The following is an 11,929-nucleotide window of genomic DNA, read 5'->3' as shown; positions in this document are numbered from 1 at the left end:
TCTGAACCGGTAATGAACCGGTTCATAGCCGATAACTAATTTTTATCCGAAAATGATACTTTTAAAACAATTTTGGAGGATCTTTTGAATGATATATGAACCGGTTCAAATCGGTTGAAAACCGGTAAATGGTAAATGATGCGAAAGTACTTCTGAGGTAATATAGAATCTAAGTCACGAGTTCGAGCATTTCGCGAAACCTGGGACGCTTTGTCACTCCTGTTTTACAGCATGTCAAGAAATTTTTTTCAAAGCTCGAAGTCATTCGAAATTAAATTCTTTAGGATTATAACTTTTCGAAATTTAATTTCCAATGAATGAAGCCCACGTTTTTAGTTTTTATATCGCTTTTAAACGTGTAATTAATTAAATGATAAATGTTTCTCACTCGAAATTCAATAGAAATTAGTAAAAATTGTAGTGTTTTTTAAAAATATTTAATGCAAATTTTAGTAAGTATTGTTTAAAGTTTAAATATTATTTAAAATAGAAACATGTTTTTTTTTAGTTTTTATAGCCCACGTTTTTAGTTTTTATATCGCTTTTAAACGTGTAATTAATTAAATGATAAATGTTTCTCACTCGAAATTCAATAGAAATTAGTAAAAATTGTAGTGTTTTTTTTTCTACATTTACCTGCTAGTAGATATTCCGTATCAAACTTTTGAAAAATTCAACAGAACAGTATTTTAGTTGATTCTTTTTTCTGACTCCAATTTTTGGATATTCTTCAAAATGATTTTCCTGATTGACACTTTTTGAATAATTTCTAACTAATGATGTTTGAAGTTCAAAAAAATTGTTTTTCTCTTGTTGTAACATCACAACTAGAGATGGCCGGAAGTTTTCCAGGGAAATTTTTCCTTGGAAAGTTACCAGGAATTACCAGAAAATTACCATCTGAAAATTGCGGTAATTTGCCCATAAAAAATTTTCATCACAACTTCAGATACTGATCCGATCTAATCAAAAGAAATTCAAGATGTCAAAACATTTAATTTGAAAGCTGTAAGATAAATAGCATAGATTGATATAGAACCAAATAAATTATTAAATAAATTTGAGCTTAGATGAAGAAATTCTAAAATTTTTAAAAGTAGCGGTTTAAAACCGATTTCACTGCGTTAAAAACCGATTTTAAAACCGTCTCGAGAATTATTGGTCGGTTAACCGGTTTTCCAGTAACCGATTAACCATAATTGGGATCACTGCTGGTCCCCTGACTAATTAGTGTGTGTCCTTCAAATATAGGATAAGTGTGTCGAATATCGGCATAGTTGCATGCATGCGCCAAATTCACAAGTTCGAAATGTAATATTCTTAACACAAATTGAATTTATTTGTCACTTTTTGTAAGGAGTGTTCCTTGGAACCTTGTAGACAGATTATCGTCTTTATTTTCTCTAAAATCATTGTTAATACATTTTAAAATGAATAAAAATATAGACATAGCATTGGTGGCCTATTCCGGCCGCCTTCATTCTCATAGTTCCTTGCCCTTCCGGAATTCTTCAAATGCCTTTTCAGATTATCTTGATCGTCGAAGCTTAAAAGTATGCAAAAACTAAAAATTCATTGAAATTCGAGGAACAAAAAATATGGCCGAAATTGCAAACTGGCCGGAATTTGGCACACTTACCTTAACTGGTTTCTTTTACATAAATATAATTTAAATTGAATTACCATAATTCAATTTTTTGAAAATTTTTAGATGGATGGATGAGTTTACCGCCACGAGCTCCCAATTGCCCCCCTGGTTTGGAGTACCTTACACAAATTGACCAGCTGTTGGTGCATCAAAAAGTGGAGCTCCTGGAGGCTTTCACGGGCTTCGAGACCAACAATAAGTTCACAATCAAAAACAGCATGGGCCAAAAAGTTTACTGGGCAGCGGAGGATGTTGATTGCTGCACACGAAATTGCTGTGGCCCCATGCGACCATTTGACATGAAGATTCTTGATATTTACAAGAACCAAGTGATGCACCTCTATCGCCCATTGCGATGTCAGTCCTGCTGCTTCCCATGCTGCTTGCAGACAATGGAGGTGTCGGCTCCACCAGGAAATGTTATTGGGACAATTGAGCAGGAATGGAGTATTTTTACGCCACAATTTAGCCTCAAGGATCAATCGGGAGAGACAGTGTTGCGCATTGAAGGTCCTTTCTGTACCTTTAGCATTTGCGGTGATGTGGAATTCAAGGTACTGACCCGGGATGGGCAGCAAGTGGGCAAGGTCAGCAAGCAATGGTCAGGATTGGCCCGTGAAATGTTCACGGATGCTGATCACTTTGGCATCAACTTCCCCATGGACCTCGATGTTCGCATGAAAGCCGTCCTCATTGGTGCATGCTTCCTAATTGTGAGTACTTCTTATTTTATTTAATTTGGACATGGTTTTTTTTGGGGCAACTGTTGTATATTTAGCTGAACAGGAAATTTAGGAATTCACAAACATTTACGAACAATTTTACGTTTAATTTTTTGTGTAGGGTAAGTGAGCCAAATTTCGGCATAGTTGCATGCAAGCCTCAAAGTCTCAAGTTTGAAAAGTAATATTTTTAATACAAATTGATTTTTTTTATTCCTTTTTCTTAAAGCGTGTTGCTTGAAACCCTGTAGACAATTTATCGTCTTTATTTATTCTAAAATCATTCTTAATACATTTTAAAATGAATAAAAATATAAACATAGCTTTGGTGCCCTATTTCGGCCACCTTCATTCTCATAGTTCCTTGCCCTTCGGGAATTCTTCCAATATCTTTTTCACGTCATCTCGTTTGTCGAAGCTACATTTTTTTGTTATTCTTTTGCATTGTATAATCTCCAGAGTACGTAAAATCTAAAAGTTCATGGAAATTCGAGGAACAAAAAAGGTGGCCGGAATTGCAAGCTGGCCTGAATTTGGCACACTTACTCTATGATTTTTAACGTCAGAATGTCCGTCTGACTGTGCATTTATCGTATCTAGATCTTGAGACTAAACGGTTAGAGATAGCGACTTGGGACCTTCAGGGGACCTCCCCATAAGTCGACATAAGGACCGTTAACATTCCCCTCCTTTTTCTCCCCCCCCCCTCCATTCCTCCTAAAAAAAAACACAATGTTTTTTTTTGTGATTTAAACGCGCCGTGCAATATATTTTCCAATAATGTTTTTTTCAAGTTCTAAAGTTAAAAAGGCCTTAGAGCGCATTTAACCAACCGAATGGAGTCATATTTGGGCTCGTTGGAAAGGTCTTGGAATTTCTGAAAAACCTGATGCAGATACAATCACTTATGAACCGATAATAAACCACCGATAAGTATGGGAGACTGGGGCAAAATTTGTCAAAACGAAAATTTCAATATTCACTATTTTCTAAAATAAAAGAGACTGAGGCTTGAAATTTTTTATTATAGATAGCCTTCATGAACCTTCTTAAACTTACAAAGTTTCAAAGAATTCGAGGAAGAATTATGTAAAATAAAAAATCAAAAATTTCACATGAAGTGACCGATAAATAGGATAAATACATCGAAAACTTAAACTTGTTCATCTTTAAGACAATTAAGCAATTTAAAGAAATGAAAAATATCGAAAAAATCGGTAAAAATCGTATAGTCATTCGAGAAGAGATGGAACACCTTTTTTATATTCAATATTGCGGATACGTTTTCAATGTGAGACAAAGACGAATCTCACTGGTTTATCATTTGAAGACTCTAAATTTAAGATATCAATATTAGAAATGCCTAGATGAAAATAGTCACTTCGAAAAATAGGATTTAGAAAAAGTTGCATTTTGAGGCACTCAAAAAAAGTGCGGATGAGATGGAGCACCCCTAATTTTAGCAACATATTTATAAGTAGTAAGGTGCCAGCAGAGTACTGTTGTGACGTCACCTGTGTGACCCAGCAGAGTACTGTTTTGTGACGTCACAGGGCTATAATGCTGGTCGATGGGCTACCTTCAGGGTAATCCCTCCTCCCCGTACCCCCTTCCCGCAACCCCCTTTTCGGTTTTCGGTTAATTTTATTGGCTGTCCCAGCAGAGTACTGTTGATTCTTATTGGCTGTCCCAGCAGAGTACTGTTGATTCTTATTGGGTGTCCCAGCAGAGTACTGTTGAGAATCATTTTTATTGGCTGTCCCAGCAGAGTACTGTTGTTGGGAACCATTTTTATTGGCTGTCCCAGCAGAGTACTGTTGTTTGAATGTAAACCGTTTTGATGGTCATATTGCGATTTTAAGATGTAAACTTTAGACGGCCATCTTGAACTTTTTGAGATTGCACTTTTAAAGGGTCATTTTGAAATGCAAATTAGCTTGGTGGACTCTTTCTCATGTAATTTTTTCTCCCTATACAATGCGCAGATGACTGTGCACTTTATCCGCACGTGATAGAAAAAATGTGTTGTGGCTTTTCGTTATCAATGAATGAAATTTTAGGTGAGATTCCTCATAATCTTTTTTCTCTCTGCAATGTCCAAGTGAGGAAAAATGCAAATGCAATATGAGACCTTTTCGCGCTCGCTACCATGTGGGAATGAGTATGCAGAGTGCAAGAATTTGATTCCTTCAGACGGAGGAAGGCAACACGGAAAAAATGTCTTGATGAGTGGAATTTCACAATATTTTGCAAATCTTAGATCACCCAACTACTCAGAAGAATTGCAAATTGTGTTTTTTTTTGGTGTCACATACAGTGAATGAAATTTTAGGTGAAACTCTTCATTATCTTTTTCCTCTGCACAGTCCAAGTGTGGAAAAATGCAAATGCAATATGAGACCTTTTCGCGCGCTCACTACCATATGGGAGAGTCTCTTTCTATCATTCTCAGTGCAAAAATTTGATACCTCCAGACAGAGGAAGGCAACACAGAAAAAAGACTCGGAAGTGCAATGCAATTGTAGCACCTCACTGAAAAATGAAGATCAGTAACAGATGATCAATGAAAGAGAAAAAAAAAACATTTTTTCACATTTTATAAATTCTTTATTGACAGACAAAAAATTAATCTATTGTATATCAGCTTATGACAAAATGATATTTCTATTCTTATCAATTTCTAATTTCGCATCATATTCCGCATACACAATGCAAGTAATAGTTTTTGGAATTGTCTCAGAAAAACGAGCTTCAATGCGAATAGAACCCTGATCTAACAGAGAAAGACATCCACCTGAATGAGCATCGGGGTTCAGATCATATGCCAAGATGAAAAATCCATTTTTAAATTCTTCGTAAGTGATGTCATGCCCTTTGTCATCATAGTGAATGCCTGTTCCTGTAAAGAGAGTCTGGTATGCTTTTGCATATTGATCTTTAGGAAAATCCATGTGAAGAGGATTAATTGGATATGGTGTGCCATTTACAAGTAAGGCGAAATCTGAGATATTATAATGCTGAAAATTAAATGGATCTTGAGATCTTTGTCCATTATATGCAGAATTGTCAACCATGGCAAAAATTACTCGGCGTGGCAAAATTCCATGAAGTATATTGTCCAAATTTATGGAATTAGACCCCGCGGGAACTGTTAGTGTTTTAATTTCAACTTTTTTATAATGGTATTCTGCATTCTTGTGCTCAAGCACTTTGTTATGGGCAAGAAGAATATTTGGATTTAAAGTTATCTGTTTCATATACATTGTTGCATCGTGTATGCGAAATTGTGGATTATGATTATCATTGCAAAGAAGAAAGAAAGATGATTTCTCAAGAGTAATAATAATCCTTAGGTCTACATTGTTAATTAAGAATAATGGCTGATTGAACATATCACAATGCAGCCGACCCAAAACCTCAATTACTTTGCTATTTTTAATCAAATTATTTCTTTTTGATTGATCTTTTATCCATCCAGAGTTGCGTAGGAAAGTATTTTTGGCATCTTGTCCATAAGACAAAAGTGTCTCAAAATAGCTCCTGTAATGATAATCTCCTTCACTCTGGGAAATTATCCTTCCATTGAGTGACACAGACACCGATCGTATGAGTGAATGCAGGATGTTGTTTACAATTCCTGGTTGATCAATATCATCATCTGTGTATCTTTCTCCATTTTCATTTAAGAGTTGAATTTTAAATTTCACGTAGATTGAAGATAGATCTCGATAGCAATCTCCATTGGATACAGAGTAAAATTCAATCACTGATGAATTATCTAGACTGGCAAGGGGTTGATAAGAGATTTCATCGGCTCTGAGAATAGATGTTTGCAAGGGTGGAGATAGAAAAATGTCCAGTTCACTCTTCATACATTCTGTATATTGAGCCATTATGAAAAAATATCCAAGACTCTAGGTTTTTTATTTTGCTTGGCTTTGACCTTTTTGAGCTTTGATCTCTTTTTAATAATCTTTTCCTGAATTTTGTTAAGAATATTTTTGGCTTTATTCTTTTTCTTCGATCTGGACCTCACTAAGGATGATGAGGGAATAGAAGATCCTCTCTGTGGACTCGTATATATACCTTCTCCAGTCATAGTTTTGAATTTTTTAATAGCTTTTTGTCTTAAATCATCTCGAGCTTCTCTACCCCGCTCCAGAAGAATATCTTTAAGGGGTTTTGTACCAATATCTGTTAAAATTTCAGCTCCTGTTTTTGCAGCTTGTGTTTTCAATGCAGACAATCCTCTAATAAAAAGGGGTTTAAGAAATCGAATTAGGCCTCCAAGAACTGAACCCAGTCCTCGACCTCTTTGTACGCCATAGAAATCAGGAACATAAACATTTCCAATTTCTCCACGGCCAATTTGTCTCATATAATATGAAGTGTATAGGTTAGCCATCTTTGAGATAGTGAAGAAATCAATAATAACAGTAGTATTTATATCTTTTCATAACATCATTTATTTCTCTTAAAATGAAGTACTAACATTGTTGGTGTTGAGCTGGCTTGAAAATTGTAGGGTTTCCCATTTTGGGATGTGATTAAAATTTCAATCGTATCAAAATCATTTTTTTCTACAGGAAAATATTGAATTCTCTCAAATGATTTATAAACTTCATTGTTCTGAATTAAAAGTATGGTCCTCAGGCATCTTGCAAAAGTATTGCTTACAAGTTGAGGCCTAATTATATCAGTGTACACAAACATTAAGTCCCTGGTGTGGCTTGTTGTAAATGGGGCTGGAGAAATCGATGGATGCAAAACTGATGAAACAAAATCATCCCTGTTCACATCATGTATGATTGGAGGTAATTTTGAATGTTCTAAAATTTTTAAAAGTTCATCTTTGTTGCGTGCAGATTGCGGAACAGATGCAAATATTGTTTTCATAAGATCATCAATAGATTCATAATTATCTCTGTACAGTGGAATATCAAACATTGTGTCATTCAAATACATGCTGATTGTGGTCAAAGGTTCAGACACCTCATCAAAAGATTGTTTTACAATTATATCAGCTGGCTCGCATTGTTGTTTTGGTCTTAGAACCGTTGCGAGTTTGGCATTTCCACTCATTTCACTCATCTCCACGTGCTCAGTATCATATGTGCACTCTGTGCATTCCTCAATAATCTGCTCGAGTTTCATTTCAATGTTGAATGCCTCGAAAGAAGATCCCACAGTTGGATTGTCCATTGTAGAATTATGATTATAAGCATTTTTCACCAAGTAGAGAAGACTTCTTAGAGGTGTTTGTGGTGTATAAATGGGAATTGTTATCGGCTTTCTCGCTCCCTGATTATTTATTATGGTGATGGTTTTTGGCTTTACAGCTTTAGGTTTTTCCCTATCACCAGATGATTCTGCCACATTAAATGATATTTCAGCAAGTCCAACAATCCATTCACCGGGCAAGAATATTTTTGTTGGCAATTTGGTGTAAAAATTTGCCAGAGTGTTATGAGGAAAATATCTCTGAGAGGAATTGCTCAACAGAGTCAAGTAAAAATCATTTTTCATGTCGCTCGATACCATATTGATTTAAAATATTGGCCTGATTTATCCAATGAGATGTATCATCTCCTTTGAATTTTACATAATACTGAAGATTTTTCCCCAATCCTCGCGTTTTTATAATCTTTTCAATGGGAGGATGACCATCTTTAATCTGTACCTTTTGCAATTGCTGTTTATAAAATCTTCCAGAAATCGGAGTATTTTTGTAATCGCGCAAAATGTATATTGGGAAGGGTTTTTTGTCGATTATTTTGTCTATGTGAAATTTTTCGACTGTCCAATGTTGCTGAAAACCTCTGTCAAATGATGGTTTAGATTTTGCAACTCTCACCAAATCATCAACTTGAAGGTTATTGACATTCTTTGAATACTTTGATAAAAAATCCAAATGTTGATCTCTATATCTTTTATTTAAATTTGGAACATCATCATCTGTTACATCGTTAGGTGTCATTCCTATAGTTCTATGGTGAGAATTATTATAGACAAAAATCAATTGGTTCAGAACATCGATATATCTTTCTGTCTTTTTATGTGTAAAATATCTAAACATTTTCTGTTTAAACGTTCTGTTGAATCTTTCCACGACGGCACATTTAATTGATGGGTTATAAGAAAAATTTTGCTGAATATTTTTGCTTTTTAAGTAACTTTTGAAAATTGAGTTTTTAAATTCTTTTCCATGGTCAGACTGCACTTTTTCAGGAATTTTCCCACTCTTTTTAATAATATCGGCAAAAGCTTTAGTAACCTCTTCTGCAGATTTATTCTTAAGTGGGCGCACAAATGCAAATTTGGAAAATACATCAATGACGGTTAGAATGAAAGAGAAATTGTCATTATGCTTTTTATACTGTCTCATATCAACCAAATCAATTTCCCATAACTCATCAATATTTGTAACAATATATTTATTTTTTGGATAATTCTTTATTACAGGATGATGCAAAGTATACACATCTTGTTTTTGCAAATAATTTGTTATGTCTTTTTTGCTGACAATATTTTTCAAATTTTCAAACAGTTTCTGTGGTCTGGCATACAAGTTTTTACTGTTTAAATTCAAATATTCCTCATCTAAGGTACTGGAGTCCATGATAATTTCTTTTGCACAGGAAAATTGATTTCAGATTGACCAGAGCCTTGTGGCATCTTCCTTATATAGCTTCGAGTCCGTTTCGGCGAACGTGGTGTAATTTTTCTGGCCCTCTTTGGTTTAGCAGGTGTTTTCTCAGGCTCATCTTTATTTGTAGGCACACTGTATACATTTCCCTCATTATCCTCAATTGTTATACATGCTGGAATGCTAGATCTTTGAGATGGATCTCGCTCATATTTCGACAATTTTTTTAAGAGCTTTTGTTGAGCACTTCTCGGGAGTCCATCAAAATGTTCATCATCAACAAGATTAGTGGTTTCGAAAATATCCTCTTCTCCTAAATTGATCAGGGAATCTTCTTTTTGAGAAAGTTCATTTTCTTGAACAATATCTTGAATTTCATCATCAATGAACATATCATCATTTTCAAACGCAGTTGTAGTAGATTTATCTAACGTTGGTGGTCCATTGTATCTTGTTTGGGTACCCACTGAATATGTTGGTAAAATTTTTCTCTGCTTTTCACGATGCAAATTGATAGATCGAGGAAAATTTTGCTTTTTGCGTTTCAATTCTGATTGCTTTGCAAGAGAATGTCTGTATCTGTACCATTTCTCAACATTGTTCATTTTTTTGTTAGAGAGAATTTTATATATCTCACGATCCAGAGATGTCAAATTTTTCTCAAAATTTATGAAAGGCTTTAATTCATCAAACAACTCGGGTGTGACTACTACATATCGTTGTAGAGAATTTTTCTTCCTATCCATTATGACCCCAAAAATTTTCCAATCGCTCCTGATAATAAAGTTGAAATTAGGATTGGTAAAAATCCTGATCCTCTCTGCACTAGTAATTTCCTCCTGGAGCACTGTGATGTTTTTGAGCATGCAATTTTGCGGATCTCATTTTTATACTTTTTCAGAGGTCCAATACGCTTAGGCTGAATTTGAAGATTTCCATTTAAAGTATTTTGTACGATTTCTTGCAAAGCTTTGATAGTTGATTGGGAACAATTTTGGATAATAGATTTCCTCAATGCTGGAGATGCATCTTTAAGCACATACAAAATATGCTTGTTTTCCTTCAATCTCTTGAAACAATTCCTGTGATTTACCTTCTTCTTCTTCTGTTTCATTTTTGGATAGATATTCGGGATTAGCAAAACACTCGCAAAAAGATTTATTGAAAATATTAGATCGATATCTAAAAATATCTGGTGTCTCCTGGTTTAGATCAATCATAAGATAGCCAAAAGGTTGTTCAGTGCACTCCTTATATACGTTCAACAAATGTCCAGGATTTTCTGGATGCAGTTGACGAGCGAGAGGAAAAAATTGTGATTTATCACGCACATTTTTGAAGATCACAAGATACTTTGCATTAAGAGAAATGGTTCGCGAGAATCTCGATTGATAGAAAATGTTTTGACAGATAAAAATTATTGAAATATTTCGATGATGTGATTCTTTGATAAACATGTCACATATTCTCTGCTCATATTTTTTATCAGTCATCATATCATCAATAATCACCAATTTAGCATTTTTATCATTGGCACCTATTTTATCGGGAATGCCTTGACAAATTTTAAGATTTTGAATTTTCGGCAAATTGCCAACACTCCCTTGTTCAGAGAAACACCAATAAATGTTCTCAAAGTCCGTATCTGTGAAGTCTCTCAAGTTTCTCAAAAGATCGAGAGCAAAAGTTGTTTTCCCACACCCTGATGGCCCAGCCAGAATTATGGAGAAGGGCACTCGAAATTTAAACATCTTCTTTTCAGAAATAATCAAATGACGAAAAATCTGATAGAGACCGAGGTATTTATACATTTTCGCATTAAAGTGAAAACGGAAAATGCAACCACAAAGAGAAAACAACCCCATAGAAAATTCCCAAGAAAAAAAGTTGAGTAGATTTTTCAAAATTTTTATTTTTCAAACTGGAAGAGTTAAATCAATTACTCTTCTTTCTTACATCCACGTTAACAAAGTTGTAATTTCCCACAACTTCTTTTCCAAGATAGGCCAGTTCCCACATATCCTCTGCTGAAATTTTTGTCAATTCATCTCCGTTCATTCGCTTGGTTAAGGATTTCGGGAGCCAAATACTGATATTCTCTTCCAACTCAGCAATGTAGTTCTTCCCGAACTTCGTATTCACCATCCTTATTCCATGGATATGGTAATATCTTCCTTCTGTCAAGCTGCTTGCAGTAATAGCCTTCTGCATTTTAACCTCCTTCCTGGCTTGATTGAACATTTTCTGAAGATCCTGTAATAAAAATATAGAGCAATATAAGTTTTGATCATCTTTTAAAAAAATCAATTAATAAAATCTTACCATTTTGGTTTGAGATTGATTCTGTAGATGTTAGTAAACGTAAGTGTTGACACTCTGACTGATGAATGTAGAATAATTAAAATTTTAAACGTTCCATTGCATTATATACTGGCAAGAAGTGCACTGATTAAAAAATTATCCCACGGGAAAATTAAATATGATTTTTCATCATAAGAAAATGCAAAACTGTTAAATAATTCCCTGGAAAAAAACACCACACCCGATAAAAATGAAATTGGACACTTTTCCTCTTTGTCTGCACTAGGACATGTTTCGAACATGTCTGGATGACGGTATCAAAATGCATTTTCGCGATCGCAACTTTTCTCGGAAAAAATTCCATTCCCACCTGAAATATGATCTTCTGCACACGTGCAATAAAAATTCTCATAGAAAATGCAAAATTGTGAAATAATTTCCTGGAAAAGCATAATTTGCGAAGAATGAAATTGGACACTTTTCCTCTGCATGGACTAAGCTTATCGCGAAGACACTGTTGAATTTTCGCGATCGCGACTTTTTCTTGGAAACAGTAAATTCCATTCCCACTTGAAATATGATCCTTTGCACACGTGCAATAAAAGTCTAATA

The 11,929-nt window shown here is 34.7% G+C and overlaps 1 protein-coding gene across 1 annotated transcript in view; it reads left to right on the top strand.

Moving 5' to 3' along the window:
- LOC129801870 (phospholipid scramblase 2) overlaps positions 1-11,929 on the top strand; it is a 37,927-nt gene that overhangs the window by 14,657 nt on the left and 11,341 nt on the right. The window contains exon 3 of the mRNA XM_055847265.1: positions 1,712-2,361. Within this exon, the coding sequence (XP_055703240.1) occupies positions 1,712-2,361 (650 nt within the window). The remainder of the gene's footprint in view (positions 1-1,711; positions 2,362-11,929) is intronic.

The sequence above is a fragment of the Phlebotomus papatasi genome, chromosome 2 (assembly GCF_024763615.1).
Source record: "Phlebotomus papatasi isolate M1 chromosome 2, Ppap_2.1, whole genome shotgun sequence".
Taxonomy (NCBI): domain Eukaryota; kingdom Metazoa; phylum Arthropoda; class Insecta; order Diptera; family Psychodidae; genus Phlebotomus; species Phlebotomus papatasi.
This window is presented reverse-complemented; position numbering and strand designations above follow the sequence as displayed.